This window comes from Frankliniella occidentalis, unplaced genomic scaffold (genome assembly GCF_000697945.3).
Source record: "Frankliniella occidentalis isolate FOCC.00 unplaced genomic scaffold, Focc_3.1 Scaffold1, whole genome shotgun sequence".
In the NCBI taxonomy this organism is placed as follows: domain Eukaryota; kingdom Metazoa; phylum Arthropoda; class Insecta; order Thysanoptera; family Thripidae; genus Frankliniella; species Frankliniella occidentalis.
The window spans coordinates 2,317,667-2,333,916 of record NW_026267131.1 but is presented as its reverse complement, the minus strand read 5'-3'; the positions used below and the strand labels follow the sequence as shown (position 1 = coordinate 2,333,916).

At 43.4% G+C, this 16,250-nt stretch overlaps 2 protein-coding genes across 3 annotated transcripts; one reads left to right on the top strand and one right to left on the bottom strand.

The window, feature by feature from the left end:
• Positions 1 to 2,687: 2,687 nt before the first annotated feature.
• On the top strand, positions 2,688 to 7,884 carry LOC113202660 (mutS protein homolog 5-like). Its single transcript, XM_026417005.2, has 21 exons — positions 2,688 to 3,675; positions 3,749 to 3,941; positions 4,052 to 4,120; positions 4,184 to 4,266; positions 4,348 to 4,478; positions 4,557 to 4,782; positions 4,877 to 5,044; positions 5,113 to 5,251; positions 5,324 to 5,386; positions 5,467 to 5,538; positions 5,624 to 5,753; positions 5,833 to 6,023; positions 6,096 to 6,141; positions 6,213 to 6,351; positions 6,436 to 6,538; positions 6,614 to 6,727; positions 6,817 to 6,966; positions 7,063 to 7,278; positions 7,350 to 7,487; positions 7,568 to 7,641; positions 7,734 to 7,884. The coding sequence occupies exons 1-21, from the start codon at positions 3,653 to 3,655 to the stop codon at positions 7,828 to 7,830; spliced, it is 2,565 nt and encodes an 854-aa protein (XP_026272790.1). The 5' UTR covers positions 2,688 to 3,652; the 3' UTR covers positions 7,831 to 7,884.
• Positions 7,864 to 13,607, bottom strand: LOC113202661 (mitogen-activated protein kinase p38b). Of its 2 annotated transcripts, none has more exons than XM_026417007.2 (10): positions 13,357 to 13,607; positions 12,552 to 12,681; positions 12,412 to 12,470; positions 12,189 to 12,330; positions 11,931 to 12,093; positions 11,775 to 11,846; positions 10,712 to 10,791; positions 10,394 to 10,472; positions 10,127 to 10,300; positions 7,864 to 10,039 (listed from the first exon to the last, which is right to left on the bottom strand). In XM_026417007.2, exons 1-10 carry the CDS (start codon positions 13,458 to 13,460, stop codon positions 9,975 to 9,977), a joined length of 1,068 nt encoding a protein of 355 aa, XP_026272792.1. In that variant the 5' UTR covers positions 13,461 to 13,607; the 3' UTR covers positions 7,864 to 9,974. The 2 variants fall into 2 exon arrangements, with proteins under 2 accessions (XP_026272792.1, XP_026272791.1); XM_026417006.2 differs by lacking the exon at positions 10,712 to 10,791 and adding an exon at positions 11,323 to 11,402 and having other exon boundaries at positions 13,357 to 13,606.
• Between the last annotated feature and the right edge of the window lie 2,643 nt (positions 13,608 to 16,250).

The following is a 16,250-nucleotide window of genomic DNA, read 5'->3' as shown; positions in this document are numbered from 1 at the left end:
TACACAAGGGTATAGACACAGTGCCCTGCGTATCTAAGTCATTCCCCATTGCGGTGATGCTACAAGACACATGCACTAGCGGTTTCGGACAAGCAGGATAAAATCACTTTTCACGATAAAATTACTTTAGAACCGGTTAACAGCAAACCCATTTACGACGAAGCAGGCGGCCGGCGATGCACATTTCGGCGGGGTGTTTCACCTGTAGTTTGCGTTGTGCGCACCTGCAGTTGGTGGGGTGCCCCTGCAGCTGGCGTACTGCACCTGCAGCTGGTGTGGGGTTCACCGCGTCTTCGACGTTGAACAGACGGTCCGACGGAGCAGGAAGTGAGAGCTGGCCCGATGTGACACAGCCGGAATATCAAACACACTCAGCTATGCCGACATCTTGCCTTCTCTTCACTTCCAAAGGGAATGTCAGTCAGGGGCGCTCGATGCTCGCGAGCGGGAGCCGGGCGGCGCGTCGGCGGCTCTGCTCGGACAAAACGACGGAGGGAGACAAGTTAGTGTGAGGCCGGTACCAGCCGGTACTCGCGCCGGCACTTCAGAGTCCGCATTTGCCTCGAGTCCCTCGCCTCTACTTTTCACACATCCAACGACTTGGCTTGAGAATGAATACACAAACAGGGAGAGACTCGAGTTCCAAATACGGGGTCGACGCTCTTGCGCAGTTCTTTTTATTTCGAAAACTATGACGAACAGAGAGAGGGTGAAAGTAAGAAAGGTGCCACACACTAAATGGCGAGGGACTATTTTCGTACGTATGCCAGATGTGCCTTATGTGCACATCTTAACCAATTACAAATTTGTATCTTCGTCACATACAAAATACAGCATTTGTAAGCCCAGGAGGTATATCTCCGTACAGACAAATTTGTATCTGATGAAGATGTGCTCAAAGACACATATAACCTAGGCACAAAAATTGTCCCTCCCCATTGAGGGTACACTCACAAAAAACTTACCTACTGTTAAAAGTAGTTTGATTTGCTCGGTTGTACTTTTTTTTAGATAAATGAAACGTGGAAATTTTGTGGCTTGGGTAATAAAAATAAAATACAATCGCCGGCCGTCAGGAGGATGCCATCACGTGAAAGACAAGGAGAGGTGCGAGTGGGAGTGAGACAGAGCGAGCGGTGTGCGCCGCATGTAAAGCACCCCGAGCTCAGCCATGAATGGGGCTGCCTCCGCCGTCTCCATGAGGTGAGGAGTGGCGGCAGGCGGCGCACGATACTCCGCACTCGGCCGCCGCCGTCGCTTTCGAACGCGCCTCAGACAGAAACCGGACGTGAAGGCGCGCCGCGGCGGCGACCGAGAGGGAGAAAAGAGAAGAAAAGCAGGAATCACAGTAGTAATAGCGAACACATTGTACGACGACCCCCTAGCAACCAGATGTCGTGGGTGACATGATCACGGGAGGCGAGCAGTACAATCACGAGGGCAATCGATGCAATCGGTGCAATCACGGCGCGACACGACTCACTTGCAGAGCTGGCCGCGGCACGGGCGTGGCGGTGCGGGAGCCGTCGGGGCCCGGGGCGTGCTGTCGGCGGGGACGCTACCCACCGTCTGGCGTGCTCCACGGGACGGGCGCCTAAAGCACGGGCCTCCTGCTACTCGCACCTACCCGCCAACCCCCCTCCTCCTCCTCGACACGGGTGGGGAGGGGGAAGGCCCACCCTAGTGTGTGACCCTCTGAGCAATGCAGCTAGAGCCACCTGTGGTCACTCAGGTTGGCACTCAACGGGGTTCCCAATCGCAGTTGAACACCAAAAGACTAGGCGACAAGGTTTAGTCGACAAATCATCCAATATCTTCCTCAGAAACAACACTCGGTCAAACAGTTTGTAATAGCGAATAACGCACTTAGCGAAGCGAGACACGACAACCGAAACTAAGTCAATAATCAACTACGACAGCAACCGACATACCTATCGCTTCGATATCTTTCCGATATATCCTGTTTCTGAATGGGCGGTGTGCTGCGTTCAGGTTCCTATTTCATCTTCCGCCCGTTGGAAACACATGGAGTGTGGGCCAGGCAACCCGCACACACGCTTGCACACTGTGCAGCATGACTGCAACAATCCACGGGGAATGCCAACACCAACACCGTGGTGTTCACATATTTTGCTCTACAGAAGTCCGAATGTTTCATTTCGACTCATCCGACCCGACATATGGCTCTTTTCTAGTGGCCTTCCCCAGTGGCTCCGCCAAGATTTACCGCAAAAATTTGCCTAGAAGAAAACGCATCAAATCGAAACTAATGTTGACTGAGTAAAGAACTAGACCACGACTCCGCTGTATATAGCTGTGTGTAGCTGTTTGTCTGTTGGTTATTTTGTCACACGTTAGTGCAAACGGCTTCTCTCTGGCACGGACGGGCGAGGAAGGGAGGGGGGGGGGGGGGGGCCGGACCGGTGCACGGAGCTACCCGCTGCTAAGGGGGCGCTAAAAGGTTTAGCGCAACGGCACCGCGCTTGTTCGAAAGACCCACCTCCCCCCCTCTCTCTGCCCGTCTCTGTCGCACACGCATGGCCTTCCGGTACGAGTGTGACAGAGACAACGATCGGAAGGCAGGCGCGCGGAGGGCCAGGAGGGTTGCCGCGGGCGGCGGTCCTCGCCCGGGCCTGGGCGCCGCCAAAAGCCAGGCCCACAGGCTGGACTGGACTACAGCCGCACATAACGTTCGCCGTGTTCATTCATGGGTAGCATAGAGGACGCACTGCTGGAGCTCCCGGGTGGTTCCCAGCCGACTGCCTGCTCGGCTCGCCCCGCTTGCAGCTGCGGGTGTCGGGGCGCTGGTAATTGTCTCGCGGCCCATTAGCACGGCTGGACTAAGCGCGCCGCCGACTATCCGACACGACGTACAGCACCACCGGCTCAAAGAGAGCGCGGGCGAGAGGAGGACGTGTTGAAGGGCAGCATCCGTGTTGTGTCGCACTGCTCTACCGGAGCCGCCGCAACTATTACTGAGATTCGATACCGCAAGAAACGGAACGAATCCATAAACATTCTAGTAGTGTAGGCAGACTCACCATGCATTGCCTTCGGCGAATCCCCCGCACACACCGGTCGCATCTCCTGACGGATCGCACAGCGGGGGGAAACAACACAGCGGACAAAACGTTTCAAAACAAATAAATACCTCACGTGGTCGACGCGACTGACGGGCCCGGTCCGGTTGCCGGAAACAGATCCCCCGACGACCCACCTTGCCAGTTTGGCAAACCGTCAGCGCTGGAGATTGCGTGGCTCGCAGTAGTTTACAAATATTTCTGAAACAATTCATTAACATCTTATTTAACTTTAGAATTAAAGTCACGGCGAACTTCCATTGTTCACTGTCTGATTAAGGTGCGAACTTTTTTAAAAACTTAGGGTTTCCGAAAGATTAATTTTGTGGCCGGAAGTCTGGACACACCCTGCTTCCTCCCACCTCCAGCTGTTCCAAATGTACGAGGATGGGGTGACCGTTATGGTTGGTCTGACGAAAAACAGCAAACAGCACACTACTTTGCTAAAACGCATGGTGAAGATAGAGGCGCCTGTGTTATTTCTCAGAACGACTATCTCAGATCACACAAGAACTCTGCCTTCGAAGTGACAACGACACAAGTGAAGACGCTCCTTCAGCCAGAGCTGAAATATGGCTTCGACCAGCAGTTCTCCGTAAATGTCTAGTCCCGATTTGCACTCACAGGTCATGAGTTGAAATTGAACCATCTCTCATTTGGTCTGACAGAGACAGTTCTGCAACACCCTTGGAGCAACATGGGGCGCATTCTGCGGCGAACTCCCCCGGCAACTTCACCTCGGATGAGAGTGGCGATGATTCTTCATCAGCCGTGCTTTCGGATAGGGGCTGTGGAGAAGATGAGCCTGGTGAAAGCGGCGAAACTGGTGAAACCTCAGACTCCGACACGGACAGAGACGAGGTGAGGGGCGAGGTGGTTCTAAACTCTTGAATCTTTCCAGTACAAAGTTCATGTTCATGAGTATGAGATTTTTCGATTTTGGGTACAGTGTGTTTGCTTATTTCTTTCAGGTGATTTTATCGGTGTACTGGAAGAATGGGAAATTAGGGGCTGCTGCGTACAGCTTACAGAATCCAGTGGTAGGTGGCTCTGACCTCATCGTTAGACAACAAATATTTGTATTTATAATACATTTTTTGCAGATTTATGTCCTAAATGATAGTGTTGATGATTTCCTTCTTGGTTTCAAAGTGCTGCAGAGCCTCTTCCTTCAAATCCAACCCACGTAGGACCATGACCTACCCAGATTACTTTTGTGCGCTAAAACAATTGTAGAAAACCTGACTTCTTTTTTCTGTGTTTTTAGACAAGTAGTGACTTGCAAGAACATGCAGCAGAAATTTATTTCTCTGCTCAATAATCTTTTGCTTGGAGAAGTGGAATCGAGAGATCAAGCTCTTCATGCTAACTTACATCTTTTTCCTGACGCAGAGTTCAGTAAGATTACAATCTGTCTTGAATCTGAGATATTTGAATAACTTGATCAGAAATAAATGATTTCTTCTCGTGTTGTAGGGAATGACAACAGTCTTCGACAGGTATTCTTGTTAAAGCTCCCGGGAGAGCCAGACGAGTATCCTGAGGAGGACCACAAACAGTACATTCGCTCTTTAATTGATACAAGCCAGGATTCAATGATAAATGCTTTAGCACGTCTCTTAAAGTACTTGAACAATAATCTGGCGTGGTTATGCCTGTCTCAACAAGAAAATAAAATACTTGGAGTCAGAAATATGTGCATGTACAGTGTTATTTATTTCAAATATTTTATGCTGAGTCAGTCACTCTTGAAGAATTTTGATGAGCCATAACAATGCTTTGTTTTATATTTCAAGCGATCAGCAAGTTTGGATAAATTATGAAACATATCGAGCTCTTCAAATATTTACACATACTGCTCATCCATCACTTTTCAAGTGGACTTCTGATGCACATAAGGAGGGATTGAGTATTTTTGGTCTATTTAATCGTTGCAGTTCAAAACTTGGCTCTAAGTTCATGAGGTATGTCCTATGTGCTGTTGTAATGCTGGAACATAAAATGTTTTCTTGTAATTTCTTCTATTTTTTAGAGCCACAATGCTTCAACCTACAACCAATATTGATGTTTTAAACAAGCGACACGAAGTTGTCACTTTCTGTATGAATCCTGCACACGAAGATGTTGTTAAAAAAATGCAGGGATGTATTCGTCAAGTTCAGAGCATTTCGGTGAGATTATGGATCTACTGTAGTTCTATTCTTCTGCTCTTTCAGCAAAGTTTAAAAAATAATTGCTTATAGGGAATGCTTCCTCGGCTACTGGCAGCACAGGCTACGATTCCTCAGTGGAAATCACTAAAGAAGGTCAGGGCTCTAATGTCTGTGAAGATTTTACTATCTCTTATTTGGTTTCCTTTGAACATTTTCTTTTTTATCTTTTCCAGACAAACCATAATGTCCTACTCCTTCGTGAAATTTGTTGTCAGTTTGCAGATAGTGTGCCATTCTTTGAGGAGGTAGTTTTCTCTGAACTTTTATGGCCATGCAAACTCAATTTAATTTATGTATATTTGTAAATAATAATTATTTTGTTTTGCACAGGCAAGATCTGCTATACCTGAATCCTTGTATCGAATTGGACACATCATGAAGAAAATAATAGATTTTCAAACATCTGAGGAAATGAAGAGATTTGTAGTCCTTCCTGGAGTTGATAATGATCTAGATAAAAGTAAGAAAAGAATGTTCTGACCGATTGTTATTGGCGTCTTTGAGTCAACCACTCAAAATAGTCTTCAAACTTTTTTCAGTGAAGCATAAATACGCTAATTTGAGTGATATGATGATGGAGCTATCACCATTAGAACTACAAGATTTACCAGATTACATAGAGGAATGTGCTGTTCTCTTTCTACCTGAAATTGGGTTTTTAGTTACCGTTCCTATGTGGAAAGATGATCTCACTAAAGAAGAAATGCATATACCTGGATTTAAATTTAAAGTAAGCTTTACTCACAATTTTTATTTAATTTTAGGGTGAACTCTTCTTTTGATTGGTACTACCACTTTTCAGTTCATAGCAGATGGAAAAATACATTACAAGAGCCCTCGTTGCAGAGGTATTAGTCATTAAATTTTCAAGCTTAAAGATGTATAGATATCAAAGCTATTGTAATTAATTTTTTTATAGAGCTTGACTCATCACTGGGGGATATATATCTTCGAATAAGTGAATTAGAGTTACGAATTATGCTCAGGCTTGTGCAGTATATTCAACAACACATAGATGCTCTTATTGATTCTCTAAGCTATGTTGGAGAACTAGACTGGTAAGAGGAAGACAATTTTTCTGTCTCATGCATGGTGGGGAAAAAATTATAGGTTGTTTAGTTCAGTTTTCTCTCCATTTTCAGCCTAATATCTTTTGCGGAGGTAGCCAAAGAATTTGGGTATGTTAAACCCACAATGACTTCAGGACAAGAAATATTCATAGAGAAAGGAAGGCATCCACTACAGGTAAAACCTTACTTCACACATGAACTGGTTGATTTATATACCAGAAGGGAATTAATTCTGTTAAATTTAAAACAGGAATGTTGTGTAAACACTTACGTTCCCAACGACACTTTCTCAAGCAAATCTCATGGACTAGTTAAAATTCTAACAGGACCAAATGCCAGCGGAAAAAGTGTTTATCTCAAGCAAGTAGGTTCATGATATTTTAAACCTCCGTCTTCAGGATTCTCTAAAATTCAACCACATTTCTATGCATTTTATTCTCTGAAAAAATTAAGGTTGCAGTTATAGCCTACCTTGCGCACACTGGAAGCTTTGTACCTGCCAAGAAAGCAGTGTTAGGAGTCCTGGACCAAATTCATACCAGAATACAAACTACTGAATCAGCTGCTTCTCAGTTGTCAGCATTCCTTATCGACCTAAGGCAGGTAATACAAGGAGGGTACAAAGCATTGATGAGATAAATATTTTTAGTATATTAGGAATTTTGGATTAAGACACTTTCTTCGCATTTCTATGTCAAGATAAATACAGCAGTCTGCATGGCAACAAAGTCTTCTCTTCTAGCAGTAGATGAATTTGGAAAAGGAACTTCTGAAGTTGATGGGCTCTCCCTATTGACTGCTTTTCTCACCCATCTTATAAAAAGGGGTCCAAACAATTGTCCTCATGTTATTCTTTCAACTCATTTCCACCGTCTTGTTGACCTTCTTGGCGATAATCCACTGGTTAAAAGTTATGTAAGTACTGAGTGTGTCTTTCTTCTATAATTCAATGCAAATAAGTTACTGATTCTTCAGGTTATTTCCAGGTTCTAGAACATATTGTTACTGATGGAGAGCTGGTGTATTTGTTTCAACTAAAGGCAGGTCAAATTATGTCGAGTTTAGCCATAGAAGTAGCAAAAGCAAACGGAATTCAACAGGCACAAGTGAATAGAGCAAGTGAGGTATGACACCTGAAAGTTAACCTACATCTTATAATTTTGTGAGATCCATATTTTTTTTCAACTAACATTTTTACCTGCAGATTTTAAATGCCTTGAAAGGGGGGACTTCGATCAACCCAATTTTAAACCACAAGAAAATGCAACCTACAAAACCGTAAGATTTGCAATTACGTTTTACTTTTAAATTTAAGCAATGGTTTTCTAGGTATTTATTTACCTAATGGCTGCTTTTTGATTCTTCAACAGAGAAGAGGACTTCATGAAAGATTTCTTATCTCTTGAAATAGACAAAGACCCACAAGCCATTGAGGAATTAAAAACTAGGTTCTTGAAACTAAAGTGAAAAACATAAATTATATGGATAAACACACTGAAGTATAACTAGAAGATCACAATCTTTATTAAACTTTTCCTATACAATAAAAAGTGGGTTAAGAACCGGTTGTTGACATCTTAACTAGTGATGTCAATTTGAAAAAACAAAACAAAAAACTTTTATCTCAATAAAAAAGTCACTGTTAGTATGAAGCCAAATGAACAAGAGAAAGAATGTACTAGCAAAACGTTCTGAACTATTTGTATTGTAATTTCAACTAAGTATCTAAAAGCTGAATTCTCTGTTTAGAATACTTAATCCTAGATAAGTCACACTTCACAGCCTTGCCAAAATAAAAGTCACTATTGGCCAGGGTGTTACTAAACATTAATTGTTATCTGACAGAATATGAAGAGATAGTTAAAAAAATAAATCTTAATGTACTCTAACATATTTAAGAGATGCAGAAGATGATATTTCCAACATATCTTTGAATTATATCTCAGCTTATCTTTGAAATGATTATATTTTCACTACCACAATGCAACCTCGTATCATTCACAGATATTTGTGTACATGCAAGCTATGTGTTACCTAATAAAGTGGCACTTCACACCATCCTCCTGGATAATAAAACTATTTGTTTCCCTTCAAATTTATTAGATAGGCCAAATTTGACTTATCTTACAACATTAAAAATCCACTTACCAACAAATAATCTGAAACGAACAAATCAAAACACTAACATAAGTACTTCTTATGAAAGAGGAAAACGAATTTAAAAAAAAAACAACATTCAGTGGCTCATGTATACTGCTTATAGTCATGATTATCATGGCAAATATTAAGAACTATTGATCTTAGATCTTTAAAATGGGTGATACTTAAGAACAGAGCACATTTTTGAAGCAGTCTCTTATGCCATTATTACCAACAAAAAAAGTTCATAGGGAAAAGAAAAAATAACATTCTAGAACCATTTTTTAAAAATGTTCACACTGTCTAGTTCAATTAAAATCTCACCAATGAGAAAAAAAAATCTCATTTGATAGAAAAATCACAGACTCCTAATTGAGACAATATCTTTCTCGATTATAGTACCCTAGCTGTAATAAGCATTCAGGGGTAAAGAAATTATATAAAATAAATTAATTCAGAAACACAAATTATGGAACTAACTTACAATACATGAAAGGAAAGAATCAACTTGATTCTTCTGCTGTTCCTTCGTAAAATAAAATGCTTTCTTAATTCAATATATTGCACTGAGTACAAGTTTAACAATACTCCCCAAAAGGGAAAAGAAATACATAACAATAAAAAAAATGTCAACAACAGACTACAACATTGCTGTAGGAAATTTTATCTGAATATAGTGACCAATTTGTAACTCTTAAGGTCACTTCTCACAAACTTTAACTTAAACATCAACACCTACCATAACTGCAAAAACAGTAACGCACTGAACTTTTTCATCAAATTAGAAAGCTGCCTTCATAAGATCATAGCAGGCCCTCATGATGTCTTCACTCAAGTTAGACATACCATAATTATTATGGGAAGTAAAATCTAAAGAGGAGCTAATACCCTGCTTTGATTGTATAATTTGTCCTTCTTGCAAACTAGCAGAAGAGAAATAGATTATTGTGCTTATATGCAGAAGAACACAATTTTGATATGCCATGTCATGTCACATCTGTGTTTACTTCAGCAAAAGACAACTGACCAACCCAAACATTGAGCAAAGTCCATTCAAAAACAAATTGAAAATCAAAAACAAATAAACAAAACACTGCACTTCAACAATGTACACTCTTCAGGTACATTCCCCCACAATAGTTAAAGATCGTTGTACAATAAGGCATTAATCTCTTGCTTTTCACACATTGCAAACTAACTGAGATTACACTCTCTATAAAGGTGCTCGAGAGATACTGGTAACTAATAAGCATCAATTATGCAACCTCAAATAGTATTAAAGCTATGGATTAAAAATTAGATCGCATCATATTAAACCTACAAAGGTCTACTGCAAAACTATGTAATACCATGTACAGGGTTCTATCATCGCCAGCGAAAAGGGTTTGAGCATAATGAACATAACAGAAAACATATTGGTACAGGGAGGGGCAGAAAATCATAACAGACAATAATGACCAAACCGGACTATTTCAAACATCAGCAGGTTTCGCGGGCGTCTGGGGCACAAAGCTCAGCACTTCTTCATACACCAACTCTGGAATTGGGGGAGCAAACAGTGTGAACATACTCTACAACACAACAAAACTTCGAAGTGTGGTAAAAATACTATCAAGACACTCACCTTTCCATTTTTCAACTGGAATATCCATGTCTTCAAAGCTCTGATCATACGGAGCAGAGACAGGTTCATCTGATGGATCAGCATACTGCTTCAAGTATGGGTGAGCCAGAGCTTTCTCTGCAGTTATGCGCTTGTCAGCATCAAGTTCCAACATCTTCTCAAGAAGATCAATGGCTAAGTAAATACAGAACAAGTATAACACTTGAAACATGTAAAATGGTAAAGAGTACAACAAACAACAACAAAAAACAACCAAAAAAAACTTACCAAGTGGATTTGCGCCCTTAAACACATCTTTGAACTCCTTCTTCTTCAATGGTGGTAGAGACTGGATGTAGTTACGTGCCTGTTGTCAAACATTTACAGTAAATTAAATATCTTTGAAAATGATCAGCCTATCTTACAAATGAGAAAGTTAGGTGGATTTAAGTTCACATTCACAAAAGACTTAACAAAAACCAAAACCAAAACCACTTTTGAAGGACCTACAAAATTTTAAAGCTGCATAGAAATGGGAGAGGGGGCAAAAGAAGAAGTTGTAGGTAAACTTATTAAGACCACAAAACTAATGGAATAAATGCATACCTCTTGACTTGTAATTTTTGCTAGAGTTTCCTCAGAAGGTGTTCCACTGAGCACTAGCACTCTTGTTAAGTGGTCAATGTCTAAAAGCACAGTTAAGGAATAAAAATCCACACTGAAAGTCTACCACAGATCACACACCAAAGTTCAAGTTTCTCTCGATTGAGCCAACTACTTGCAATACACCAGGTTTGTTATAGGCCATGAGGACTTATCATTCAATTGGAAAAGCAAACCAAGAAACTTTGCACCTTATATAACCACACCAGACAGCCTAAAACCAGTAATAAAACAAAACAACAAAAATACACCACATGCCATGCCACGCCACACCCAGAAAAGGAGATTGTAACAGGTTTAAACGCCCAAAACTAATTAAACATAAAGTGCTGCAGTACAAAAGGGACTTTTATACTTTAACTATACAGGCCCACAGAACTCGACAAACAATCCATGCTATGATATTCAATATGCTTTATCAGAGCAAATGAGCTACAGCATTACTAGAATTTAAAGGGGAGCAAGATGCACTTCAACTCCAAACCAGTAACACACACCAAGTTCACTGTCATTTGTAGTTTAAAACTCTGAAGGAAAATGTGGTGGGCACTTACATGTTCACTGGTGATTTTCTTCATGAATTCATCTTTTGGTGTACCAAGGATCTCCATAATTAAATTCAATTGGTGAATATCTAAGCACACTGCTAAGGGAAACACACTTAGACATTTCATGCAGTGAATGCCTGCAATCTGACCAGAACAATAGGCCATCGAGGTCTGATGCAATCAAGCCCTATACATCTATCAGCATCAAAATAAGTTATTATAACATTAATTTATCTTAAGTTCGTCAGTAAATAAATGTTCAGGGCAACTTTTTTAAAAAACATTGTTCTGCTCAGTTCTACAGAACATACAATTATAAGCAAATCATTGTGTTCATCTTCAGCAAAAAGTGCACAAAAATTTGGTAAGACATAAACAAAATAAAAATTCAAAGCATATCCACAAACATCAAGTTCCTTGACCACAGAAACACTAAATCTATTGAACACAAAGGATACGATCTGTTCCAGGGAAAAGTGTTCTTCCAGTCAGCAGCTCTGCCATGATGCAGCCAACTGACCATATATCCACTGATAAGAATGAGAGAAAAAATAGTATTTAAAGAATGCTTTATATGGCATCCCGTTATGGCACAAATTGAAACTGTGTATCACCTGTTTGATTGTATCTCATCCAATTGAGCATGATTTCAGGAGCACGGTACCACCTTGTTGCCACATATCCTGTCATTTCATTTTCAGTTGGCCGAGCCAAGCCAAAGTCTAGGATCTTAAGCTCGCAATCCTCATTAACAGCAATGTTGGAGGGTTTCAAGTCCTAAAGTATATGAAGAAAAGATACGGGAATGAATAAGATCTAAACCATTTGTCAAAAACTGAAAAAAAATTGATAAAAACTTCAAGAATTTGTACCCGGTGAATGATGCCTGCTGAATGGATGTACTTCAAGCCACGAAGTATTTGATACACCAGAAATTGAACATGCTCGTCAGTCAGCTTTTGAGTGCGCACAATGTTGTTCAAATCAGCTCCCATCAAATGGGTGACCAGATACCTATGTTATAGTAAGGTAGAATGTGAGAAGCATAAAAGTTCAAATGTAACTGTATTTTCCTCTTTCACCAAATACACCTACACTTGATTGAAGTCAGTAAGAGTTGTTGATGGATGAAATACATCAAGTAAACCAATCACCTAAATGAAGGGAAGAAAAGTTTTAACTTACATTACATGTAATTTCATTTAGTGTCAAAGATGAATAAAAGAATACATTACATTCTCATGGTTCATGTGTTTAAGCATACGGAGTTCCCGGTAAGTCCGTTTGGCATGAACAGCTGACTGAAATGGGCGAGCTAATTTCTTTATGGCAACTTTGCACCCAAGGACACTGTCCACTGCCGAACTGAAACACGAAAATAGAAAATGAAAATAGAGAATACCTGAACATGTTCTTCTACAAGAAGATACAGGCTGGGCCATTTCCCAGAGCATCCTTTAATCAGTTTAAGTGTACACATAATACAGAATGTAAAGTTTCAAGGAAATATTTGAAGACATTTTATCTTTGGGAAGTATGAGTGAGTTGTTTAACTAATTTTTGGCATTTTTCATAAAAGGTAGTAACTAGAAACAACTTACAGGAATAAATTATAGGTAAATTATACCCTACTAACTATAACTACAAAAAAATTACTTGATACCTAGTTAACAAAACAAAAAAATAATTCAAGGTAATGGCTGCAAAATATAGTCTAGTACAGTAGGAATATAGTACAGCTACTGACTTCTAAATCTCAAGGACAACAGTAGGGTTCTAAATTTGACAAGTTAATGAACCGAAGTGGATAAAGAGACACAGAGAACTACAAGAATTACAATGGCAGGTTGAAAAACAAACTTCAACTATGAGAGGCTACTTATAACCTCAAAACAGACTTCACAGCCGAGCGCAAACACATAAATAGAAGCAAGGGATCAGCCAGGACATGTCCAGGACCCAGCAAAGATAGCCGACCTCGATCCAGCGCAGGCTGTCGAGATTGTCGCTTTGATAGAAAGCTCGCGGGCCCACACTCACCAAACTTGGCCGTAGGCTCCCGACCCGACGGGCGTCAGCATTTGATACCGCTCCGGCACCTCCCATTCCGTGCGATTGATCTCCACTTTGTAAAACGAAGGCATGGCGTCTCGATGTTGTCTGCGGTGGGGCAAGGAGGTGTCAATGGTGCCTTTGCTATCTAAATCAAACTCTGTTGGAACTCTAGTCAGACGCCATTAACCACATTTGTACACAGACGATGAGCTAGGAGGCGTGCGGGAGGGGAGGGGGCGTGGCGGGGAAGACAGACTTGATTGGCGCCAGATAAAGCAGAGGGGAGGTCGCGGCCGGGGCGCCGCGCTGGCTCGGGCTGCCGGGAGGACCCGGCGCCATCCTCGCGCAAACCGCTAATAGCAAAAAATAATAATCAAGTTTTCTGATACCACAAATCTAGAGAAAGTGTCGGTGCGAAAAAAGTGTTTTTTTTTTCGATCGCCGACCAATGCGCACCAAGATTGATCGGGGGACCGCAGTGGGTGCGACCCGGTGGCATGCCAGACTCACCCACGCGAAGGGGAAGGACAGCCCAGCTGACCTTGTCCTGCTTATGGAGTCCTTAACAGCGCTCGAATCAGGAAACCTTGATGACCGTGCATTGTGTGTTTAGAGTGTAAAACAACACCTCGTTGGGCCGCACGCGCGCCGCCGTGGGACCTGTCGCAAAAAATGAAACAAACACACAGGAGAGATGAGACAAAGCCAGGCGACCGGGGAGGGGGGGGGGGGCTCGCATCTCCTTCCTTCTGGACCCGCGGCCTTGCCGGACCGACTGGGCTGCCTACCTAGCCGGCGCCTCCTCTCAATGATACACCTGCTGTGGACTCGCAGGAACTCGAGTCGCCTTTTCCACTGACATGACGCCCTTTCTGATGTCACTGGTGAAAAGTAAAAAGGGCGTAAGTCCACGGACTTCCCAGTGGACTTACGCCCTTTTTTCACTTTTTTACCAGTGATGTAGGGAGACTCGGAAACTCCAAACTGGGTTATTGTGGACGACCGCGCAAGGGTCATCGTGACGGCGAGGGGGAAAGTGCGAACCGATATGCTTTTAATTTGAATTGCAGATTAATCCGTACGATCCGTAGCAGCCCGGATCAGACTCATCCTGTTGTGAGCCAGATGGCATCTCACTGGGTCAGGACTGTAAATAGGGAAACAGCCATACCGCGAGTAGTGACGGAGCGTAGCGGAGCGTGGAGCGTTGGCATGTGCTCCGTGCTCCATAGCCTGCGGTCCAATAAGGTATTCCGGAGAACGGGTAAAGAAGAACAGCACGAATAACAAGGTGGCCCGTGATTCGTCGCCCGGTCTCCCCCTCCACTTGAGCGACGAATCACAGGCCCCTTTGTTATTCGTGCTGTTCTTCTTTTCCAGTTCTCCGGAATACCTTATCGCGGGGTTTGTTTATTCCTGGTTATTCGACGACAGTTTGGACTCGGTTTGGACGACACAAGATGTCGAGCGGTCCAAGGTGATGCAATGAGGGCTTGACGGCAGACGTGTTAGACGCAGGGGATGTCACAGTAGTAGCAAAATGCGTATACAGCGGGACCGGCCGTATCAGGACACTCTTGGGACCATGGCTCTTTACGGGCGCGGGCGGAGTTGGCAAACCCGCAACACTGCGGCGTCCGCTTTGATACCACGCGCGGTATAAGGTCCGGCTGCACCGTGGGTTGCCTGCTTGCAGGAGTTTGTGACACAAATTTCCTACCTTTCAGACGGCTTACTAGGGACGGTGCCCCCCCCCCTTATACCGCGCCTGTTTGATACACCCGCCACACCCGCCCTCGCATACACAAGTGACGGATCTCACATCCATCGCCTATGGGCTAAAATCTCGAGAGTTATGTACAACACCACCCCAACCCCCATCCTTTGAACGTTGTGTAGTGTACGATTGCCACAAAGGCCACATTACAGATCGTGATATCCTTGCTTGCTGGCGCGATAGACAAAGGTCACTGGTGTTGTATGGACCTTGCGTTTTTGAACAGTCCCGTTAGGTCCTCGAGTCACACACGAAGGTACACTATTGGCCGTGAATGGCCACGACAGGCTCCACGCAAGGTCTAATAACGGGATCAAGTTGCCGCCCACAAATATAGTCGGAATAGATGATCATAAAAAGAGCGTGTCAAAGACAAGGATGGCCTTGCCGTTGACCCTGTGGGCCGCACGCCAGGCCGGCGCGTCCGAGGGCCCCGAGGACATCTGACCGATCTGATTGGCCAGCATCTACTACCGAGGTGGGTAAGTGGTACCGATAGTAGTGGACAGGGTGGGTGAGCAGACGTGCCCCCCCCCCCCTTTTCCCACCTCGTCGTCAGCCCCAAGCAGCCGCCTGAGACCGTGTTCTTGATACTCATTCCATAGTTCGTGTTCTTGATTTTCTTGAGTGGATTAGCGCTTGTTTTAGTAATATCCCAGGTAGAACACGTTTGTCAAAATGATGTTAAAATGACCTCATTTTGACCCTCATCGTCAGAATTTACTGCGCCTAGGTAGCCAGAATGGGCTCATTTTGACGTCAAATGAGGGTCAGTGACGAGTTTTTGACAATTGTGTTCTACCTGGGATGCTCTCTTTAACACCAGCTCGATGCACTCCGAAAAATCAAGTACACGACCAATGTTCGAAACTCAAGAACACCTTTTTTTTTGGGGGGGGGGGGAGCACCAGTGACCACGGCGCCGGACCTGACCTAAGGCACGGCCAACGGTCCGGGTGCGGATCTGGACCAGGAGTCTGCGTGTGTGTGGTGGGCACGACCAGTGCACGGCTAGGTGCGACCGACCGACACGCGATTCTGTGCCGATCACTACGAGTGGGAGCACCCCGCTCGCAGCCCCCACTCCCATTTACTCGCCCCC